General features: G+C 42.7%; 1 protein-coding gene across 1 annotated transcript in view; it reads left to right on the plus strand.

Annotated features, from left to right (window-relative positions):
- ERICH6B (glutamate rich 6B) overlaps positions 1–24,815 on the plus strand; it is a 172,885-nt gene that overhangs the window by 115,022 nt on the left and 33,048 nt on the right. The window contains exon 10 of the mRNA XM_044287614.1: positions 7,423–7,578. Within this exon, the coding sequence (XP_044143549.1) occupies positions 7,423–7,578 (156 nt within the window). The remainder of the gene's footprint in view (positions 1–7,422; positions 7,579–24,815) is intronic.

Raw genomic sequence — 24,815 nt, forward strand, 5'->3', positions numbered from 1 at the left:
TACCCAAAAACCATTCCAGAAAATCTGCACACCAAAAGCCAAATTGACCTTTTTCCCTCCTCAGCACTACCATGTGCCCATACAATTAGAGCATATAGGTTACCAGCCAGCAAAAAGTACTTCTGTCCAATCTCAAAGTTGGATAAGGTACAATAATCCCTCAAAAAAAGGGCCAACTCATGGAAATCACATAAACCTACAAGAAACTGAGTCTTTAAATGGCCATATGTATAAAAATAACAATAATATTTATTAAATAAGTCACAATAATATAAAAAGATGAAAAACACAACCGCTAAAGTGCGGTACCACTGAGGGACAAGAGGTAAATGTATAAGTCTGATAAAAAAAAATCCAAGTACCCCTCACACAGAAGGAAAAGCAAAATCGTGCAATGAGACAAAGCTTACCCATGCTGTTACTGTAAACCTCAGAAGGAGCGCACACCCCGACGCGCGTTTCGTCAAAACACCTTCTTCTGAGGTGGATTTTTTCATCAGACTTATAATTTGTTTTGGTGAACTGGGCACTTTAAATTTATAGTCCATAGATATGTCTGAGAATTATATACATTATGGTGTTTATATCGACTCCACACAGTTCTTATATGTGACATAATTATATATTTACCTCTTGTCCCTCAGTGGTTGTATTTTTCATCTTTTTATATTATTGTGACTTATTTAATAAAGATTATTGTTATTTTTCTACATATGGCCATTTAAAGACTCAGTTTCTTGTAGGTTTACATGTGCCCATACAGCAGCTTACATCCACATTTATGGCATTTCGGTACCTAGTAGAGCCTGCCTATCAATTCAAGTAGTTTGATATGAGTCTCGGATAGCATGAGCTGGGTCCAGCATACTGCAAACCAAAATGCCATATCTGTGGAAAAATTGCAATTTTCATTTTGCATGTTCTGTTACATATTAATTTCTGCAAAATACCTGTGGCTTCAAAACGCTTACTCAACCCCTTAATAACTTGAGAGTCAGAGTTTCCAAAATGGTGTCACTTCTCAGGAGTTCCATTTATTATTTCACCCAGAGCCTCTACAGTTGTCACCACATTGAGAGTCAAAATGCACATAGTGCTCTTATTCTCCTGTGCCCTTTCATACATTCAGTTAAAATAAAAGGGCCACATGTAGGGGGTTTCTCAAATGAGGAAACTCAGCAGAATAATAAATAGGACTTACTTTTCACTCTAGCACAATCTGCACACAATATATTGGGCACTTAAATGGCACATCTGTGGAAAAATATCAATTTTCACTTTGCACCTGCTGTGCATTGCTTTTTGCAAAACTCCTGTGGGGTCAAAATGCTCACTGCACTCCTTAATAAAAACCTTGAGGTGTAGTTTCCGAATTAAGGTAACTTCTCCGGTATTCCATTTATTATTTGACCCCAGAGCTTTTTTAGTTGTCAGCACAAGCTGCATAAATCACTACATTGGTCCTCAAATCAGCATAGCCCTGTAACTAGAATTCAAAAGATTTGAGAATGAATAACCTTACTCTAAGTGACTAATATATATTTACTAAGTGTGATTAAATCAAGTAAACATCACTAGCCTAAATATGCAATATGAGGTAGCGATCCAGTTTGCCATGCTATAACACATGGCTATCTACCACATTATAACACATGACCGACACCCCAGGGTATACAAGAGATAGGGCAAATCAATACTTACATTCTACCTAGGATGAAGTTCCAAGTGGAGTCCCCACTAATGTATGTGTGTAACCAGAGCTATACACCTCGGCCTCGCCCCCAGTGTGCATCACACATGTCCTGAGATGTGTCTCGGAGATCGCTACTAAGGAATGTAGCCTTATCAGCACAAGGATGGAGGGTGGGTATTACAAGGAATTGATCCTTACACAGAATACTAAAAGTAATATAAAAGAGGCAAATTTAAAGGGGACAGAACCAATTAGTACTTAAAAAATACCCTTACAATATATTCCACCCCTGGTTTTTCCACTTTAATTCATTTTCAACAATTAACACCAGGGCCTATTCTACATATATATAGCCCAGTCATTTGACACAAAACCACTTTGGAACTATTGGATTTCAAAAAATAAATAAATACAAAAATGGTGTCTTGGACTAAAAAGAAGTGTCTCACTGGGGTCTTCTTTACTTCTGATCTTCTTGGGTAACAAAGTCTTTGGTGCAAGCGCTCTTTTACTTCTAAGCCCTGTTGTATGTCCAGGCAAAAGAATGGGCCTCATGTAGGGTATTTCTAAAACCAGGAAGTACAGCATAATAATAAGAGTACTTATCGAATCTTATCGAAAATTCTATGAAGCATCTGTGAAGCCAATCACTATATATGTAGGTGGATTACTTAAAGAGTTTCTTTCGCAAAGCGAGTTAACTTTTTGAAGTTTTACACTGGTCCCTCAGAGGCTCTGCAAATGTGACAAGGCACTCAAGAACCATACCAGCTAAATCTCCCCTTCAAAAGCCAAATGGCGCTCCTTCCCTTCTGAGCCCTGTGGTGTGCTCATACAGCAGTTTACAACTACATATGGGGTGCTGTTGACCAATTTTGGGGCGCAACCGGTTACTGCAGCACTGCTTCCAATCACTTCATTGAAAGATGTGCGCTAGTAATCAGTTACAAACACTATACAGTGGATAAAGCTATGTAGGTTCATCACCTGAGCTTCTGCAGAGTAACTGATAGGTGGGGATATGGGGTGATGGTCCCCACCAATTAGATATTGATGGCCTATTCTGAAGTTATTTATAAAATCTTTATAAAATCCTGGACAATATTAGAAAAACCTTTCTTCAAAAAAGAGCAACACCTCTTTCCATGGATTGGGTCTGGTAATGCAGCTTAACCATTGGAGTCAATGGGGCAGAGCTGCAAGACTGCACACAACCTAATGACAAGTGTGATGCTGTTTTTGGAAGAAAGCAGCCATGTTTTCTAATGCTGGAAACCCCTTTAAGATGCATGATTAAAGAGGTTGTCCAAGTTATTTTTTTATTCTTATATATTATATATTATTCTGCATATTTCTACCTAAACTAAAATAATGAATTTTCAATTCATTTTTTTTTCTATAGTGTCCCCTTTCTCATATTTCATTTAGTGCTTCATGAACTTTGACATCAGCTTCTTTGCCTGCTCTGACATTCCGTGCACAAGCTTAGGGCTGCAGGAGAGAGCAGTCCTGCCCTGTACATGGAACGTCATGAAGTCTGATCTGTGGGCTGTGCTTGCTGGAGGGACAAGTCACGCCCCCTGTGCATGGTTCCTCACTGCTGATGTCTGCTGGCTTAGCTGTCTCGTCATGCTGGATCCATCCTTAGCTGTGAGCTGTCAAGCATGTCCAGTCCATTCAGAAGGCACCCTCATAGAGGATAGCTTGCCAGTGTATATGGACCATACGAACACCAGCACTGAGGTCTAAAAAGTAGGTGGAGCTTGCTTGTGTGAAGCCACACACCCTGCAGTTTACTGAAGGCAGAATGGCTTATTAGCTTTTATAACCCAAAAAGCAGAAGAGGAATTCTAGTCAAAGTGAACAGGGTGGGAGCATAGTTTACTGGACTGTAACAGGTAAAATACTTTGCCTGTATAAATGGAAGAAGCAGCAAGATGTAAATGGCCAGGAGATCAACCAGAAGAAAGAATTTCTGTCTGAGGTCAGTGTCTACTGGGAAGAACTGCAGCCAGGGCCGGCCTTAGGTGTTCAGGCGCCCTGTGCGAGCTAACCTTGTGGTGCCCCCCCCCCCCCCCCCCCAAAAAAAAAAAACACTGCTTGTTGCTGGCATCATGGCATAGGCTGGCTGACTATCCAACCAAGTAGTTACCAGCCCTCACACCCCAAAGGCCGGTGTAATGTTATACTTCACTACTTCGTGAGATCTCCCTACCCTCGTCACTTCCAGTCGAACCGGACATGATGTGAGGAGGTGTGCAGCGCCACGCAGGCGCACAACGACAGGTTAGGGAAATTTTCACAGCAGAGTGCGCATGCGCCAGGAGCCTCGCCGGCGGTTAGGGTAGGGAAAAACTATGGGCCAGTGCGCAGGCGCAGTGATCGGATGGATGTTCTCAGGTGGACACCGGCCGACACTGCGCATGCACCGGGAGCCTCACCAGCGGTTAGGGAAGGGAAAAATTACGTACGGGCCAGTGCTTTTTCCCTACCCTAACCGCTGGTGAGGCTCCCAGCGCATGCGCAGTGTCGGCCGGTGTCCAGCTGAGAACATCCATCCGATCACCGCTCCTGTGCACTGGCCCATAATTTTTCCCTACCCTAACCGCCGGCGAGGCTCCCAGCGCATGCGCACTCTGCTGTGAAATTTCCCTAACCCGTCGTTGTGCGCAGTGCGCCCCCCCCCCAATATAATAAACATTGGTGGCGCAGTGCGCCCCTCCCAACACCCCAGTATGATAAACATTAGTGGCGCAGTGCGCCACCCCAACACCCCAGTATAATAAACATTGGTGGCGCAGTGCGCCCCCCCAACACCCCAGTATAATAAACATTGGTGGCGCAGTGCGCCCCCCCAATATAATAGACATTGGCGCAGTGCGCCCCCCCCAATATAACAAACATGAGCGCAGTGCGCCCCCCAATATAACAAACATGAGCGCAGTGCGCCCCCCAATATAATAAACATTGGTGGTTCAGTGCGCCCCCCCAACACCCCAGTATAATAAACATTGGTGGCGCAGTGCGCCCCCCCCAATATAATAAACATTGGCGCAGTGCGCCCCCCCAATATAACAAACATGAGCGCAGTGCGCCCCCCAATATAACAAACATGAGCGCAGTGCGCCCCCCAATATAACAAACATGAGCGCAGTGCGCCCCCCAATATAATAAACATTGGTGGTTCAGTGTGCCCCCCCAACACCCCAGTATAATAAACATTGGCGGCGCAGTGCACCCCCCCCCCCATATAATAAACATTGGTGGCGCAGTGGGCAGTGCCAATGAGGGTTAAAAAATAAATAAAAAATTAACTCACCTCCTCCAATTGATCGTCTCCTGTTCTTTCTTCAGAATCTGTCAAAGGACCTGTGGTGACATCACTGTGCTCATCACATGATGCATCACATGATGCATCACATGATGCATCACATGATGCATCACCATGGTAATGGGCCATGTGATGAGCTTAGTGACGTCACCACAGGTCCTGAAGAAACAGGAGACCTGCAGCTACGTGATCAACTGGAGGAGGTGAGTTAATTTTTTTTATTATTTTTTAACCCTCATTGGCACTTCCCACTGTGCCACCAATGTTTCTTATACTGGGGTGTTGAGGGGGGGGGGGGGGCGCACTGTGCCACCAACGTTTCTTATACAAATACAGGAGGCGGGTGCCGGAATCAAATAGCCGGCACCCGACCTCTGTGACAGGGAGCTGCGATAAGCGGCAGTTAACCCCTCAGGTACTGCAGCTGATCGCAGCTCCCTGTCATAGAGGTCGAGTGCCGGCTATTTGATTCCGGCACCCGCCTCCTGTATTTGTATTACAGGTCAGTTATCTCCATTGGTGGTGCAGTGGCCTCAGCCCCTCCCCTCCTCCTCCCATCTCTCTTCTTATTGGCAGCTGCGGGGGCAGCAGGCAGGTCAGACACAGGGGAGGAGGAACGAATCAGGTCAGACAGGGGAGGGAGAGATGGAGGGGGCGCCCCGAGGGAGAACACAAGTGCAGCCTCGCCTGCCGCATATTACATTGCGAGCTGTCGGCCGCCCAGCGCCCCTGTTGCTATGGCGCCCTGTGCGGCCGCACAGCCCGCACACCCCAAAGGCCGGCCCTGACTGCAGCAGGAGAAGAGCCATCTGTGTCAGCAAAGAAAACCAAGAGGGAGGGGAAAGGCAGTCATAGTAGACACCCACAAATATTCATGAGAAAAAATGAGACAAAATGTTATTACACCCCCCCCCCCTCCCCCCAAGGCTCTGAAAATGCATGTAAACAAAGGGGCCAGAGCAGTAATAGGTACGTGTGGAAATAGCATTTTTCTTCTTTTGCTAGACCTCACGTATCTAATGTATATTTTCCTGACCATCAGTTTTGCAGTCATTTTTTTCTGTAACTTGGACAACCCCTGTAATCTCTTCTCCATACAACTTCCCAAACAGATATATGATGATAGGAAGGGAGGAGTCACTGACTCTAGCAACTGCAGGAGCCCAAGCAGTTGGACCTTTATCATAAATTAGCATTTTGTACATGTTTTTTATTTATTTATTTTGGCTAAAATGATACAGCCAGATGTTTACTATAAGCCTAAAAAGACATTATGAAAAAATCATATCATGTTTTAAATGCATTTTTTTTAACGCAAAAAAGAGAGATCTCCTGTTGATAGGTAATAAATATTATATAGCAGAAACACTGCTTAACAACAACACCACCATCACCAGCATAAATGCACCCTGTGGGTTTAAAGTCCTTTCTGTATTCTAACAGGAGCAGGTTGGGTGCTAAACGTGATTTTTTTCATTTTTCTTTTTTGTTTTGTTGCACAATGGGCAGCCATAGTGTTTGTCACCTTGGAATTAGGTTCTCTGAGACTGACGGTTAAGATAATTGAAAAGTCACAGGCAATATGGTTGCACTTCTGGGTCTACTTTTGGAAAAATGTCTGCAATTTAATAGAAAAATGCAAGGTTGGATTGGCTTACCAGAGAACCCTCCAGTGGGCCAAAGCTCTGACAATAATGGACCCATTATAAAACATGGCCCTTAAGCACCTGTATACCCAAAGGGTTGGCCCTCTGGAAAAATGCCATAATCCTTAAAGTAAAATGTAAATAATTACCAAAATGTGACTGCTGGTATAATATCTGATTTATTAATATATGGACAGTATTTTGTTTTAGGTGGAAATTAACTTTGAGAGTCCTTTAATAAAGTGATACATTGTGAATGAACAACAAACTACCATCAAAGACTACAAAAAACTTTTTGCGGAAACATTATTCATTTTAATTTGCATAATTCTGCCAGAAAATAAAAATTGCTTTTCAACTTAACACAAATCAGGCCCATGTAATCACTTCAAGAATGCTCCCAATTCATCAGATTGGCAAATTTTATAGGCATTTGGACCATAATTGATGTACTCCTTTGTAACTTAAGGCCAAATTTAAGTATTAGTGAAATAATAGTTAGACAGCCTTAGTCATTCTATCATTTTAAGAAATTTTATTTTTTTATAATTATTATCCTTTAATGTATTAGACTTTTTTTAAAAAATATTTTAAGTATGTCAATGTAAACATGTGAAGTGTAAGCTTTTAATATGCTATATTTAAAACTACTCCTCAGATTATACAAACTATGCTTCATATTTTATTTTACACACAAGAAATTATGTTTTCTAGATTGCTAACATAATCCTTCTTCCTTGACTATAAATCAGATATCCATCAGGAAATATTGGTATCTTGATTGCCTGCTCAAAACCCACCCAGTTTGTCTTTATCATTTTGGAGGATGCTGAGAAGGAACCACAGATTCAAGCCATTTTCATGAGTAATGGTCATGGAGCCTGCTACCATCATAACGGCACACTTTGGTGAGTTCAATAGTATATTAAAAGACAATTTAAAGCAAGGCACTGGAGAAAAGAGAGTCTTATATCAAATAGGACTGACTGGAAAATCTCTGAGTTATCACTTTGAGTTACTTTGTAAAATACTATCATGTATCAGCAATCAGTATATTGTGAGATGTTACATGCTGATCACATATGTTGAGCTGGATGAACATAGGCGATATAGACAATTCATATACCCTTAAGTGAAGAAAAAGTAACACTTAGCACATACAGAAATCTGAAAAAATATACTAGGACCCCTCTGAAAAGGTATAAATTCTCTACAAATTTATTAAAAGTAAAGTCTACAAGATATAGTAACCATGGATGATTCTGAATACTGTATATTAATACATAAAAAGCATATAACACATCAACTAAAAATCCACATGGAATCCGAATTTGAAAGCACAGAAGTGAAGCCACAGTAATAAGATACAACACATGAATCCGAAGAAACAAAGCATACATATAGGAATTAATTATAACATATAGGGGGTCATTTATCAATCTGAAATATGCCTAAATTAGGTGTATTTAAGGCGCAGATTGCATCACAACAGTTAGTTGTGCCGCAGTCTGCGACTTCTTCCCGCTCACACCAGGTCTAAAATTGTGGGCATGGCGTGGGCGGGAAGGGGACGATCCAACAAGCCTGTCTCATTTAACATATTGTACACCTGTTTTAGGTCTAAATGTAAGAAAGCTAGGAATCTTATATTTAGAACTGGTGGAGGATCAGACGAAGTTATGTAGAGGACAGAGCCTTTTTTTTAGAACTGTGGCGGATCCACCGCCAGATATAGGGTTTTATTAAGACCAGCGTCTAAAACACTGGTCTTAATAAATGTGACCCATAGAATCACACAAATAGCATATGAAGTCAGAAAATCAGTGGGTTAAACAAGAGAGTAAGGTGGGAATAATAGATATTACACGGGGAGCCACACGTGTGTCCAAAACCAAACTATTCTTGGGGAAGTCCGTAACACACTAAGAAATGTACACACACAAATAATGAAATAAATAATTAAGTAATAAAAAAAAGTACTTTATTCCCCACAAAAAAAGAGAAACATGGTTAAAGGGGTTGTCCGGGTTCAGAGCTGAACCCGGACATATCTCCATTCTCACCTAGGCAGCCCCCCTGACTTGAGCATCAGAGCAGTTCATTCTCTGATGCTCTCCTTTGCCCTGCGCGATTAAAGGCATTTTTAGGAGTTCCGGTGACGTACAGGAGCTCTCTCTGGGGCTGCCAGGAAGCCTGGTGATGTCACTAGCATTGATAGGCGGGCTTTAGCAAGGTCCTAGCCAGTAAAACGGCTAGGGCAGCACTAAAGCCCGCCTATCAGAGCCGGTGACGTCATCGAACACCGGGAAGAAGCCTCCGCCCGGCAGTGTGTTATGATAAACAAAAGAGCCTGTGCCCTGCGCGATCTGGCGCAGGGCAAGGGAGCGCATCGGAGCATGAGATGCTCTGATACTAGCCTCAGGGGGGCTGCCTGGGTGAAAATAACGGTGTGTCCGGGTTCAGGTCTGAACCCGGACAACCCCTTTAAAACTAAAAAAAAACAAGGTATTTAGAGAGGCCATAAAGTAATATGGCCAAAAATCCAGCAAAAATAACAATGGGACAGATTTACTAATCCTGCTATTTAGATGTGTAAATGTAGACTACAAAAGTCAAAAAATCTGCCAGATGCATCATAGTGGCTCATTAGTGGCACTTTTACACTATCTAGTCTAAGTTTATGCCACCTATTACAGGGGTTGTCTAATTAGAGGCACCTTTTGAAAGCACACAGCACTGGATTGCTGAGCCTCTACAGTGGTGTGCTATTTTTGCACAAGTAAATGCTGAGGTAAGTGACTGGCTGCAGTGGTCAAATAAATGGAAAGGGCACTTCATCACATCCAGTCAAGCACATACAGTGGGGATGGGAGACACAGTGCTGGAACAGCGGGACTTTCAGAAGTGACCCTCCTGCCTCTACTTAATTTAACTTTTTGGTCAAACATTCCCTTTAACTAACCCAAAATGTATTTAAAACATATAATCCATATAATCACCTACACCAAATCACCCTTAAAAATCAAATGTAAATTGATTTAGATGGTCTTTGTATATAGCCCCCTACATAAGAGTATTGAGAGTATACAGAGTATAATAAAAATAACAGGAACGTCCTACCATTAGACCTGGCTACCAGGTCCCGCATTCCAGAGTACAGAAGTCCTGACAATTATTATAATGGCACTACCACACCCAACAGGTAAACATTCATGTTTATTTCAGTGGGAAGAGGGAGAGAAGACACTGCAAGACAGTGGGGAAGATTTATCAAAACTTGTGCAAGGGAAAACACATAGCATAGCAACTCATAGAAACCAATCAGATTCCACTTGTCATTTTTCAGGGTTCTTTTGGAAAAAGAAAGGTGGAATCTAATTGGTTTCTATGGACAACTAAGCCAGTTTTCCCTTGCACTAGTTTTGATAAATCTCACCCAGCAGAACGAAAGGATGGTGCACAGTGAAATCCAATATGCTCAAATCTTGCTTCCCTGAGCATCTACAATTGAGAGATTGTTCTGTATGTGTAGCATACTCAGTGGACCGAAAACATACTTTCCACAGTCTAACCCTTAAACATAAAAGTAAAGATGCCATTACTACCCCAAGGTTTCAGGGCACAACTTTAGAGGTCCCTAGCCCACCAGGAATGTAAAACAGGGTAGTGGAGTTTTAGAGGCAATATAAAACTAAACAATGTGAAAAATGTAAAAAAATAAATAAATTGTAGTTTCCTTTGTATGCTTTTAAATGCCACTTTCTTACTACACATCACTTTATAATCTTTAAGTAGCTTACAGAGAGCATAGTCTCAGACTACATTCACTTGGATGTAATGCAAGAACCATGCAGGACAAATATATTTATTCCCACAAAATGTATAGTATACTGCTCTTACACAGAGCATACAACTTTAGAGTAAATCTTTTTTATTGGTGTTTTCAATAAATGGCCAAGTAAGCCATATTTTGCAAAATTAGAAAAAGTAACCATATACGCCTATACAATAGGCTTGCTGAAAAAACATTCAAATACATCAATGGTTTGCAGTTTACGCAATAGTATAAGAGCATGGTCCTCAACATTCGGACCTTAATATCAAAATATAAAGGGTAGAAGGGGGTGAGGGAAGACCAGGAAGGAAAGAGGGGGGGAGTGAGGCAGTCTAATCTCAGTTCGTCCTGATTCAAAGGGCCCTTCTATCTTGGTCATATTGCTACATTCATGTTTCAATTCAGGCCTAGTAATCTTCTATAGTTCAGGGTGAATAATTAGAATTATTGAGCCATGGGCTCCAAGTGAGCAACCTAGATTTCAACGGTAGAATATAGGCAGGTATTAGGTTTTCATACCTACAGGATTTGTTAATCTCTAGAATAACCTCTGCTATATCAGGTGGAGCTGTTTGCTTCCAGTCCCGTGTGATAACTAGTTTAGCACTAAGTAGTATGTGTCCAACAAGGTTCCTGCATTCAGGGGGTATACCATGTATGCCTAAGAATAAAAGAGCCAGTTCAGGCCGGGGGTTAACAACCTGAGAAGTTATCTCCGTGATCAGGCCAAAAACACTGCGCCAGTACAGGGTAAGTATGGGGCACGTCCATAAGATATGGAGTAATGAGCCTCTAGCTCCACACCCTCTCCAACATTGGGGGGAGGATGAAGGGTAAATCTTGTGTAGTCTCTGTGGAGTGAAGTACCAGTGCAAGAGGGTCTTCAGCCCTGCTTCATAGTGGGAGACACATTTGAAATTGGAGGTAAGGAATCTAATGGCTTGAGACCAATGTTCATCAGGAAAGGTTTCCCCCAATTCTGCTTCCCATTTTGTGATGGGTAAAGTTTTGGTAAAAGTAGCTTTTTCCCCCAGAACATCATACATGTAGCGCGTAGTGTGCTTTTTAAAAAGAGACGGGGAGCGGAACAGCCTCCATATATCAGAGTTTATGGAGGGTGGATTCTGCGTGATCTTGGCAATGAAGTGTCTAATTCTAAGGAAGTTATAAAATTCTGTATGCGGCAACGCGAACAGGCTATGAATGGATTCAAAGGGGAGAAGAGAGCCATTCGACATGATCTGAGAGACAGAAGTGATACCCCTCTCTCGCCAGACTGTCAAGTTAATGTCAGGGATAGTCAGTTCTATTGTTCCTAAAGTGGCTTGCGGGAGGAGAGTGGCCACACTATCCCTCTGTGATTTATGTATGGAAGACCATAGGCTACTAGCTAGTCTCATTGTCAGTAGACCCTCACCTGACCTAGCTGGGCTCCACAACAGATGAATCAGGTAGTCTCTCAATGAGGCTCGTTTGATGGTGTGTTGTTCAATCTGGATCCAGGCTTTACTGATATCTGGGGACCACCATTCACGGACAAAGGAGAGTGCCACCGCCTGAAAATAATCTCTGATATCTGGGAGGCCTAGTCCGCCCACTTGCTTCTTTTTGGATAATAGTGTCCGTGCTACTCTCGGCTTGGTTGGACCCCAAATGTACCTACCCAAGGTCATCTGTGCTTTTTTAAAGAATGTCATAGGGATTGGGATTGGGAGGGCACGAAATATGTAAATGAATTTGGGGAGTGTCATCATTTGAAACGATGCCACTCTTCCCACCCAGGATAAAGCCTTCATAGAAAAACTGCCAAGATCTTTTATCATGGTATCAAGAAGGGGGAGGTAGTTTCTATTGTAGAGCAAGGAACACGGAGAGGTTATCTTAACCCCTAGGTATGGGATTTCCGAAGTTTGCCAGTCTAAGTCTTGGGAGGATTTCAGGGAGGCAACCTCATCCGGCGGGATGTTGATAGGTAGAGCTTGAGATTTGGCGCCATTGATTTTATAATAGGAAAGAGACCCATAATGTGAGATAATGTCTATAGCAGCGTCTAACGAGTTACTGGGGTTGGTCAATGTAAGGATAATATCATCCGCATAAAGTGTGATCTTATGGGATCTGCCACCTATATCTATTCCGGCTATTGAAGGTGAGTTTCTTATGGATTGTGCCAGGGGTTCCAACGCCAGGATAAACAATAAGGGAGACAGGGGGCATCCCTGTCTTGTTCCGTTAGTAATTTCAAACGGTTCTGACACCACCCCATTAACCCAGACTTTCGCCGCTGGAGAGGAATATAAGCTGTAGATAGACTGCAAAATCTGTCCTGAAAAACCCATCTGGCGAAGAGTAGAAAATGCGTAGTCCCAATGCAGGCGGTCGAATGCCTTTTCCGCATCCAATGTAACCGCAAGCATTGGGAGGCCATGTACCTCAGCATAATTGAATAAATCAACAATCCGTCGAGTGTTATCAGACGCCAGTCGGCCACTCACAAACCCAGTCTGGTCAGGATGGACCAGAGAGGGGAGGAGTGGAGCTAATCTATTAGCAATAATTTTGGCGAAAATTTTCACGTCAGAATTAAGCAGCGATATGGGGCGGAAGTTCTGAGGAACGTCTGGGGTTTTCCCCGGTTTCGGGATAGTAACTACTAGTGCTTCCAACATGTCTGGGGGGAAGGGGTGGCCGTCTTGCACTAACTCAAATATTTCAAGCAAGTAGGGAGCAAGAGTGCTCTGGAAGTGGCGAAAATATTCGTTAGAGAGTCCATCGGGACCTGGGGACTTACCCATCTTTAGGGATTTGATGACCTTATCAATTTCAGCTAACGAGAATTGTGTATTGAGGGACTGTAATTGTGTCAGAGAGAGAGTCGGGAGAGATGCGTGAGAAAGAAAATTCTCCACTAGCGTAGAGTAATTACCGGGAAGAGGAGTAGACTCCTTTAAATTATAAAGCGACTGGTAGTATAATTTAAATTGGTTAGCAATGTCTCGGGGGTCCGTCAGTTTTGCTTTGGTTTCGGGGTGTAGCAAATGTGGAATCTTAGATTTTGATTGTTGAGATTTTAGTTGTTGTGCTAGAAGTCTGCCAGCTTTATTGCTTTGGTGATAGTATCTAGAGCGAAGTCTTAGAAGAGATTTATGATAGTTTTGAAGAAGTAGGCTGCTAAGCTTGTTACGTGCCTCTCTAAGCTCATTGGAGCACAGATATGTTGGGGCCAGTTTATTAGTAGCTTCCAGTTTGGCGATACATTCTAAGGTTTGTGCGATGTCCCGTTCTCTGCGCTTCCTCACAACAGAGTTCAGTTTAATTAGAGAGCCTCGTATATACGCTTTATGGGCTTGCCATAAGATAAATTTATTAGAAACTGAACCTTTGTTAAATTGGAAGAATTCATCCAGTTGTGCAGAAAGCTCAGAGACATGGGTTGGGTTATTAAAGAGAAATGTATTATTCCTCCAAATAGGGGGTCTGGTGGATTGAAATTGCTCTTCTAGGGTGATAGTAATCGGGGCATGGTCGGACCATTTAATGAGGCCAATATCAGTTGAAATAGTATGAAGTAAGGTTGTATGGTCCACCATGAACATGTCTATTCTCGAGTAAGACAAATGTATTGGGGAGAAAAAGGTATAGTCTCTCTCAAGGCTATGTTGTGCTCTCCACACATCTGCGAGACCCTCAGAGTGCAGGAAAGTGGCAACTCCCACGTCTGAGCGTCTGGCCGAAAATGAGGAGTCAATATTGGGATGTAGAACAGTGTTGAAATCCCCGCACATAACCAATTTCCCCTGTTTAAGCCTGTTCACGTTGCGCATCAATTTATGTAAAAAAGCTAGCAGATGTGAATTTGGGGCATACAAATTAACTAGCGTATATATGATGTTATTAATGGAGCAGACTAGGATAATGTATCGACCTTGTGGGTCAATTTTAGATTTAATATGAGTGTAGGCGACAGTGTTTTTCACCGCAATCAGGGTACCTCTCTTTTTCTTGTTACAGTGTGAATGCAGGACCTCAGGAAATAGGCGATGGCGCACTCTGTCAGCATCTTCTTGTAGCAGATGGGTCTCCTGAATACACAAAACATCAACATTAGCTGCTAAAGCCTCCTTCCACATATACGACCTTTTCTGAGGGCAGTTCAAGCTTTTAACATTAAGGGACATGATTTTAAGACCCATGATGTCAAGAGGGAACTACCAATGCAGATTGCAGTGTGTGAACACCGTGTCTAGAATTTAATATCAACAACAAGGGGAAGAGAGGAAGGAGAGAGGGAGGGAGGAGAGAATAACAAACAACGAATGAAGCTTAAGTATTCGTTTAAGGCTTAGTGGGTGTTGAACAAGACGGATATAACCGTCTAGGCGAGAACAGGGCGAAAGTTCAGCACTAGATTGAGGTAAATTCAAAAGGGTGAAGGTGTCAGAGGGACCTGCACCCATTCATATAGACTCTGCTGGTTTAGCGCCCGAACATGGAAACACAGGGAGTCCCAATATGGTGAAGAACAGAACAGTTCACTTGTGGAGGTTCTCAATTGCTAGGCTCCAGGGCTCAGGGCTCACCCCTCCCTTATAAGTGGATCCTCGGAAGCCTTGGTGGTGGGGTCAGATCCCACAGTGCTGGAAGACATTGGAATCTGCCATAAATGGAGTAATTGCTTTCCTTCTTCTAAGGTTTTAATGGCGTGTGTCTGTCCATTCTTGCGGACGAGGATCTTTAGAGGATAGCCCCATTTGTACGGAAAGTCATTATCCCTGAGGGCTGCAGTTATAGGTTGAAGTGCTCTGCGTCGACGAAGGGTGACCATGGAGAGGTCTGTGAATAGTTTAATCTTCTGGTATGGCGCAGGTAGTGTAGTTTTATTTCTTGCCGCCGTCATGATTGCCTCTTTGGTATGGAAGAAGTGAATCCGCGCCAAAGTATCCCGCGGTATATTAGGGCCCAGGTGTGGAGGTTTGGGAAGCCTGTGGGCTCTATCAATAATCATATCAGGAATCGGGATCTGTGGCAGTAAAGCTTTTATTAACCCTTTCAGGTATGTTTGCAGATCTTGTGGGGCCACATCCTCAGGAATGCCCCTGAATTTGACATTGTTCCGCCTGGAACGGTCCTCTAGATCCGCCATTTTCCATTTAATAGCCTCCAGCTCGTCAGCCATGGCGTTGTGGGCATCTATTATGGCGTTTTGTGATTCGGCAAATTCGCCCATTTTCACCTCTACATGCTGCATTTTATCTTCTGTGGACTGCAGCCTGGCGGATAGAGGGTTAATCAGTCCCACTATGTCTGCCTGCAGGGAAGACTTCAGGGCAAGAAGCATGGTCTTAAGCGAATCCTCAGTGACAGGCTTATCTGAGGTAGGGAGCGCTTGAAATGGGTCCAGGGGCTCAGTACTTTGCGGGGTGTACTCACTCAGCTGCCGCTGTATCACTTGCTGGCGTTGGAGGCCGAGCGGCTGTTCTTGCCGCGCCAGGGAGCGGGCGCCATCTTGGATCCCCTGTATGCGGTGCTGCGGGACTCTGGCTTCCTCTGGAGTCGGTGGAAGCGACGGGGGAGACACTTGTAGCAGGTCAGTGCTGCCTGGTAGAATCGGTGGGGAGGGTGAACGGGCTGCAAGCGCAGGTGACATCGCGCCGACGGGAGATCCCGATGCCAGCCTGTCTGCACCATCGGCGCCATCTTTAGTCCGTCCCCAGTCAAAGTAATTCTCCAGATTCCCATCTTGCAGCTTCTGTAGGTGCTTCTTTGACTTCCCCATCGTGACTGCTGAGGCGTAAAGCATCTGGGGAGGTAGGCTGTTCACTGGTATCAGTGGGTGATAGCGAGCAGGCTGGATTATAGTAGCAGAAGGTGCAGGAGCTCTTCACTCAGGCAGCCATCTCGTTCGGCAGCCTAGCCACGCCCCCCCACAGAGCATACAACTTTGAAAAATAGGGCAGAAAACGACCTGAAGGTCAAACATATTTGTGTCGATTTACTAATTTTGTCTAAAATGTAGACAGAGTAGCAGTCTGACGATCCACCAAATGATCCCAGTTGCTCAGGCTGGAAGATAAATTTAGTGAATGGCGACACATTTTTGTCTAACTTTATATCGCTAATTGGTTTGTTTACCTTGGTTCTCATTGTCATGTCTTAAAGGGTTTTTCCAGGAGTAGAATATTCAGTATGGATCACTGGAGCGCCGCACAGCTGATCAATGGCGGTGCTGGGTTTCAGAACTCCAACACACACACACACATATCAGATATTGATGATCTGCTTCAGCTGTGGTAAAACTACAACTCCCAAGATGTACACTTGCTTGACTATTCTCAGAACTCCACAGAAATGAATGGAGCATGCTGAGAGTCGTAGTTTTACCACAGCTGGTGTGCTAGAGGTTAGCCATAACTGACCTAAGTTGAGGATAGATCATTAATATTCTACTCTCAGAAAATCCCTTTAAACCATGTCCCTTCTCCATTAAACCTTCCCCAGTTTCCAGCTAAGATACACATCTCTCTTCGAGAGAGGCACAGTGGATTATGGCACACAATATGGGCCATAATTCAGTCACAATGGTAAATGAGGGCCACACTGCTAAATATTAAACAGTCTGCCATTTTCTGTTGGTCACCTGAAAATTAATTCTCTACTTGGTATTGAAGCCCAGGCCTTTTTACTATAATGGGACTTACAGTGCTGCCCATAAATATTCATACCCCTGGCAAATTTTTATTTAAAGTTACTTTTATTAAACCAGCAAGTAATAAGGCACACAAAAGCTCGCTTGGCCTTTGCAAAAGCTCATCTGGACAAAGAAGAAGACTTCTGGTCTTCTGTGTTATGGTCAGATGAAACAAAAATGGAATTGTTTGGTCACAATGATGTTTCCTTGATTTGGCGTAAAAAAGGAGAAGCTTTCAACCCAAAGAACACTATCCCCACTGTCAAACATGGTGGTGGGAACCTAATGCTTTGGGGGTGTTTTTCAGCCAATGGACCAGGGAACCTAATCACAGTAAACGGCACCATGAACGACAACATCAGGCAGTCTGCAGAGAAACTTGGCCTTGGGCACCAGTGGACATTTCAGCATGACAATGACCCAAAACACACAGCAAAAGTGGTGAAGAAATGGTTAGCGGACAACAACATTAACGTTTTGGAGTGGCCCAGCCAGAGTCCAGACTTGAATCCAATTGAGAATCTGTGGAGGGAGCTAAAGATCAGGGTGATGGCAAGAAGCCCCCCCAACCTGAAAGATTTGGAGCTCATTGCTAAAGATGAATGGGCAAAAATACCTGTGGAGACATGCAAAAAGCTGGTCTGCAAATATAGGAAGCGTTTGATTGCTGTAATAGCCAATAAAGGCTTTTCTATTGATTATTGAGAAGGGTATGAATAATTTTGGATGGACATTTTTTGCTCAAATGTAAATAAAAGCTGAGAAATGTTTTTTTTTCTACAATAATGCCTCTTGTACATCGTCTTATTAACTTTTGGGAGACACCTATGTCATTTCCCGTCAAAAAATTACTTGCTGGTTGAATAAAAGTAACTTTAAGTCAAAATTTGCCAGGGGTATGAATAATTATGGGCAGCACTGTATCTGTACCTAGGCTATGTAACCGAGGAATATAACATCAATGGCCTAGGAAGTGGCTGGTGCACTGGGGCCTCATCAAACAGCTGACTGGTGTAACTTTTAGGAGTCAGACCCCTGCCAATGATATATTGTTGACCTATCCTGAACATACGTCATAAATATGTTACTCCTGGAAAAACCCCTTTAAGAAATCTATTCTTTCCAAATTGTACAATGCTGCACATTAATACTGCAAAAGGCATGTGTCTAAGTATTCTTAGACTCTAAAGAGAGATCCCAATCCTACAGACCTGATGGAGCACATAAATAATCTGAATGGTTCACAATATTCTAAGAGATTAGAAGATGTTCCAGTGTGTATTGCTGGGATGCTTATTTCCAATGTGAAAATTGGATTTTTTGCAAAGCCTGGTTAATTCTCTCTGGGGTGCACTACCAAGGCAGGCACTGTCATAAACATAACCTTTTTTCTTCTTATGATCTGTGACTTTCAAATGCATATGAATTGTTTTGTGAATAACAACAAATAAGTGAAATGAGATAAAGAAAAAAAAGAATCAGTAACTTGGAATAGAAAACCATTTTTGAGCTAAAACTGCAGTGCTTCTCAATGTCTTGAGATCTGTCCCAGAGGCGCAGAGTGCCAATTGCACTTAATCGAATTCCACATGGCACTAGCAGAATAAATTTAACCTGACATATACTATTCCTGTGTGTTCATTCACAATGGAAAGAGCATACAAATTAGAGATTTAAAACTCTGTAAGTACTATGTTGCAAAGAACAAAAGAGACCTTGTTAGAAAACCAACAAAAGTATTTTTGATGTACTACTGATCAGAGATTTAAGATGTGCTTCATTCTTCCACACACAGAAATTCTAGAAGAGGGATGGGTTTCTGAGAGAACTCCATTTATACAGATTATAGGGTGTCCTGAAGTCCAGTGACAGGGGAGGGGGGGGAGTGTAAGAGGGCAGGCATGTAATGTGTAGTGCAGCTATTACATCATAGTTTACAGTAGCTTACAGTCCAGCAACAAAGCTGTAATGGATTCTCAATATGTATCCCGTTAGAATTCTATTGACCCGTACTGTAGCTCCACGTGCATCAGATTTTATACATACATACGTCTGTCCACATGGCAAAAGCCCTGTGCATGAAGTCTTTTAACCTGTTTTGAGCCTTCACACTAAAAAATGCTTTTTTTTTTTCCATGCTTGCATTACAAGAGCCATCTTTTTTTTTTCGTAGATGTAACCGTAGGAGAGCTTGTTTTTTGCAGGACAAGTTGTAGTTTTAATGGAACCATTTTGAAGTGTGTGCACAGACCCCTCATTGATTAACATTTAATACCTCTTTCTGGGGGACAGGGGGAATATGTCTGTCTTTTTAAGTTTTACATTTTGTAACAATCACTGTGCAGCATAAATAACATGATCATTTTATTCTCTGGGTCTATATTATAGCAGTTATACCAAATGTATCTAATTGTTTAAGTTTTATTATTTTTGCACAATAAACCCCCTTTTTTCAAAAACAAATGTTTTTTCATTGATGTTTCACGAGAACAATACCTAAAAGGCCTTAATAGATCATTAAGTAGACCCCTGGCTGCCATATAAAGGCATCAGCATACCATGCTCGCACTTGAAGGGTGCAGAAGGGTGACAGAGGGAGTCCCCTATCTCACAAACTACTTAGATGCCACAGGTTTCTCTGATCTCACCTGTTAGAGCAGGAGCACAACTGTTTTTAGCTCCACCAGACACAGTAAACTCATGCTGGGATAAATACTGTGTATTAGAAGGTGCAAAGCCCTTTAGTGACCATGTAAAAAAGTGCATTGGTGGTCACTAAGCGGTTAATCTTAATTTATACTATAATGTTGGAGGGATTACCTTTTATAACTGAAATTCCCTAAATTATTTATTTTACTTATACATGATTCAAAAAAGAGAATTAGATTGCACATCCACAAGCTTAGCTTTGATCTATAACTGCTTCTCAGCAAAATTAACATTGCTTCTCAGCACAATAATTAGTGTACGGCCCCCTATACTACATGCTATATAAGAGGCATTACTGTACTTTTTCATCAAAATGCATAAACCCACTCACCGTGCCAAGGTTGCATCTTGGAGTGGGACCTACTCTAAATTTGGAGCGGCACTGCCTGGCGACCGCCGGCGCCACAGCTCCACACCAGCAGGATTCAGCCGCCAAACAGAACCCCTGCTGCCTGGCAATGCCACTTGGCACCGGGTCCCACCAACCCACCACCAGATCAACAACCATCGCCACCCAGCAGTGAAAAACAGACGCACCACGGATCTCCTGCCCTCCGTGGTGTGTACATGATTTTCACGGACTCATAGACTTCCGCATCATGGATCAAAGTAATGCATGTCCTTGTGATTTTGTTTTACTGATCCACGGTAGGCAGTGTGGAAACAATGGATAAATATGGACAGAGCACTCAAAGAAATCCGGGACCATGTGTTGGCACAAGAAATACACTTTTATTTAATTGTGCTATCGGGTCAGCAAACAATAAAATCAATAAATGAATGACAGCCTAAAATGTTGATAAATATTGGCTCTATATATGTAGCAGTACCATGCAAATATAGACAATACAATATGTTGCAGCTAGACAGAAATAAATGTTATTAGGTGGAGACAGTATAAATGCTCAAAATGACAGATACAATAATCGATAAAATATTCGACCCAATGTCTATAGAAGGGATATATCTCCTCTAAAAAATCGATGATAATAAAAATAGATCCTATACAAAGTCCTGCAGAGAAACGATTAATAGTATTCAATGTTTTTCGAGACCAAGAACAATGTTCATATAGCGATTTACCCATCCCTGAAAACAGCGGCTTCCCGCTTGAACAGAGTAGGTAGCGGCGTCCCGCTACTAAACAACTTGCAAGTAGTTTTACCTTAAATTCGACTTGACCTTTTGCCAGACCTCGAGATGTTCTATCTCCCCAAACGTTCCTCCGTTGTTTGTAGCACTATTTTGTCAGGAGATTCTTGTTGATAAGGATCACATTGGTGGACTTTCGTCGACACTTAGGCCAATGATTACCGGCCTTCTGTTTGTTAGTCCTCAGAAGTTCTATACTGTCAACTTTCGTCGATTTAAAGTAACACACCTCTGGTCAATGGCAGTCAATAGTTGGTACAGAGTCTTTCAGTGCAGCAAAAGTGGGGGATGTAGTACCAGACGCGTTTCGGGGTCCTAGTGTTCACCCCTTCCTCAGTGGTATCCATTCCCCTCTCAAGTCCCCTCTTTTATATTGCACCTCTTGTGTGTTTCATGGTCTAATTGCCTAATTTTCAAACATCAGATCCGGTTTGACGATTCATTCAGGTGTCTATGATTACTATTTGATTTCATACATGGGTAAAAACGTGGTGGTAGGAACAGAAAATAGACAAAATTCCTCCTTTAGCAATTATCTAGAGATCTGTAATTACATACATTTGCCCATATCGAGCCCATGAGCATTGCATGAAAAAAACGTATCTATGGAAATTGCGTTTTTGATGCGGCATATGTGCGTTTTTCTTTTTTACATATAAAAAAATAGGGCTCCTTATATCCCATTGGTCCAATGAATGATATAGTCAATGCTTGACATACCAATGTGTATGCACAATCTAGTTGCATTGAGTTCAATCAATCACATGTAGAATACGAAAATGTGGTATTATAAAACCAATAAAAGATTAATTGTTAAAATCAAGCATAGATCAAGTTAAAAAAATATATATAAATATTAAAAATTGCAAGATAATTACAAAATATTCCAAAACTAGCTTCAAATTGTTGAGGGTTGTGTGTAAGTGGGAACCCATCTGTTAAGGAGAAACCAAGCCCAATGGTAAACAAAGGCCCGGTTGGTCGTCAACAGATGGGTGCCCACTCTAAGTTCATAAAAATCCAAAGAGCTCAAATTCTGCATTGAGGCCGTTGGGTAAAAGGGTCTCAAGATCAAAAATCCTTTTAGTTTAGAGCCTGGACATCCTTTCGATGTGGTTACCACCCCTCCACTCTTTGTTCACTTTATCTATTGCTAAAAACCTCATTCCTGAAGGGTCCTGGTTATGGCTCATTTTGAAGTGATAAGATAGCGAGTGATTTTCAAACCCTTTTCGTATGTTGTTAATGTGCTCTGAAATCCGTTTCTTTAAAGATCTTTTAGTCCGCACTACATATTGTCATTTACATAGACATTCTATCACGTAGATTACATTTTCAGAGTTACATGTCAAACATTCCTTGATTACATGGCGATAATTATTAGTGGTTGATACCAATTCATTTGTTCTTTTTTGAATCATCAAACCGGATCTGACGTTTGACAATTAGGCAATGAGACCATGAAACACACAAGAGGTGCAATATAAAAGAGGGGACTTGAGAGGGGGATGGATACCACTGAGGAAGGGGTGAACACTAGGACCCCGAAACGCGTCTGGTACTACAGCCCCCACTTTTGCTGCACTGAAAGACTGAGTACCAACTATCGACATTGACCAGAGGTGTGTTACTTTAAATCAACGAAAGTTGACAGTGTAGAACTTCTGAGGACTAACAAACAGAAGGCCGGTAATCATTGGCCTAGGTGTCGACGAAAGTCCACCAACTGGGGAGATAGAACATCTCGAGGTCTGGCAAAAGGTCAAGTCGAATTTAGGGTTAAACTACTTGCAAGTTGTTTAGTAGCGGGACGCCGCTACCTACCCTGTTCAAGCGGGAAGCCGCTGTTTTCAGGGATGGGTAAATTGCTATATGAACATTGTTCTTGGTCTCGAAAAACATTGGATACTATTGATCCTTTCTCTGCAGGACTTTGCATAGGATCGATTTTTATCATCATCGATTTTTTTGAGGAAATATATCCCTTCTATAGGCATTGGGTCGAATATTTTATCGATTATTGTATCTGTCATTTTGAGCATTTATACTGTCTCCACCTAATAACATTTATTTCTGTCTAGCTGCAACATATTGTATTGTCTATATTCACATGGTACTGCTACATATATAGAGCCAATATTTATCAACATTTTAGGCTGTCATTCATTTATTGATTTTATTGTTTGCTGACCCGATAGCACAATTAAATAAAAGTATATTTCTTGAGCAAACACATGGTCCCGGATTTCTTTGAGTGCTTTATTATTTTTTTCCCCTCTTATTCGAGTGAGTGTTCTCGATTGGACAGGTGCACCTACTTATGGTGCCCAGGTTTCCTTAGTGCGACATTTCTACTGCATATTGTTCAGTGTGGAAACAATGTTGCAAAGTACGAAAGATTTCAAAAATAGAAGAGTAAATAGTTTATTCCCTTACGTCCTCAACAGCAGCACAGATGGGGTTAACTGCCCCTGTGGACTGGTAGGACCGGCGGAATTTTAATGAGCCCAAGAACCAATAAACGATCTTCAGCTCCCTGAAAGGGAGGAGATCACCCCTAGCCCACCGTGTTTTTTTCTGTCCTCTGGACAGGTGGACTGGCGTGTCGCTCCCTCTCTGGGAGCTGAAGATTGCTTAAGGGTTCCTTTTTCCCTCCTTAAAGCTTAGCTCGCTTTCTATGGATCTCAGTGCCTTTATTTTAGGCCTGATCATGGCGATTTCGGTCTGGGGTACCGTTGGGGAGGGGGGCGTCCCCTCCCCTCTTCTTTCATCATCATCTGTAGACGGTCCTCCGTTCCTCCGCTACCGCATGTGTGCGGCGCTATGGGCGCCGCCATTTTCCGGAAGTGACGCGCCCTAGGTGCGCTACGTCACTTCCGGTTTTCCGAAGCGATGCAGTGATGTATAAAACTCACCTTTCTTTAAACTGGCTCCCTAGAATGACATCCTGGACTTAGGAATTAGTCTGGGGAGACAATTTTTCGTTTAGGTAGAGCCAGTATAGGCTCTGGTTTTTCTGAGTGCTTGCTTTGGCAGCACATATACAAAAAAGTTAGCTCCAGAGCTCTCCTGTGCTTTGTGATATTCCTGCAGTATTGCTTTGCTTTTTGTACTTCCTCTTCTTTCAGCTCTATTTCTTCTAGTGCTGGTGGGCCCCCTTAAGGTCTGGTTTTCTCCACCTCCTGATGTTGTAGGTGTTATGACCTGTTTTGTTTCTTCCATTACAGACTATGGCTTCCCCTAAGGAGGATCAACGGAAGGCTGGGGCCAAGAGGAAGCATTTGGCATGTTACGAATGTAACACACCCCTAGTTGACAGCTGTCCTTACTCCAGATGTGAGAGTTGTCGCACGGCATCCACGGAACCCACGATGCAGGAGATGTTCCAATGGACCAAGACATACGTGGATAATTCCATCAAGGGAGTAGTTCAGCTACTTAATGAGAGGCTACCAGGTCCCTCTCAGACTCCCATGGAGGTGGTCGCACCGGTCGAAAGACCTACCCCCTGTTCAGTGGGGTCTTCTTCTTCTGAGGAAGAAGAATCTACTTCTTGCTTTTTTCCTCCAGAAAAGACGCAGAAGTTACTCAAGTCCATCAGGTCGGGGGACCAGGATGTTGACATGGGGGAGTCCTCCGATCCTGCCGGTCGGACACAGCGTGTCTTTAGAGCGGATGAGACCCTCCTCTCTGTGATGCGCACAGAGTGGAAAAAGCCTGAGAAGGGTCCAGTGCTTACCAGAAAATTCAGACTCATGTAC

Source organism: Bufo gargarizans, chromosome 3 (genome assembly GCF_014858855.1).
Source record: "Bufo gargarizans isolate SCDJY-AF-19 chromosome 3, ASM1485885v1, whole genome shotgun sequence".
NCBI classification, from domain to species: Eukaryota; Metazoa; Chordata; class Amphibia; order Anura; family Bufonidae; genus Bufo; species Bufo gargarizans.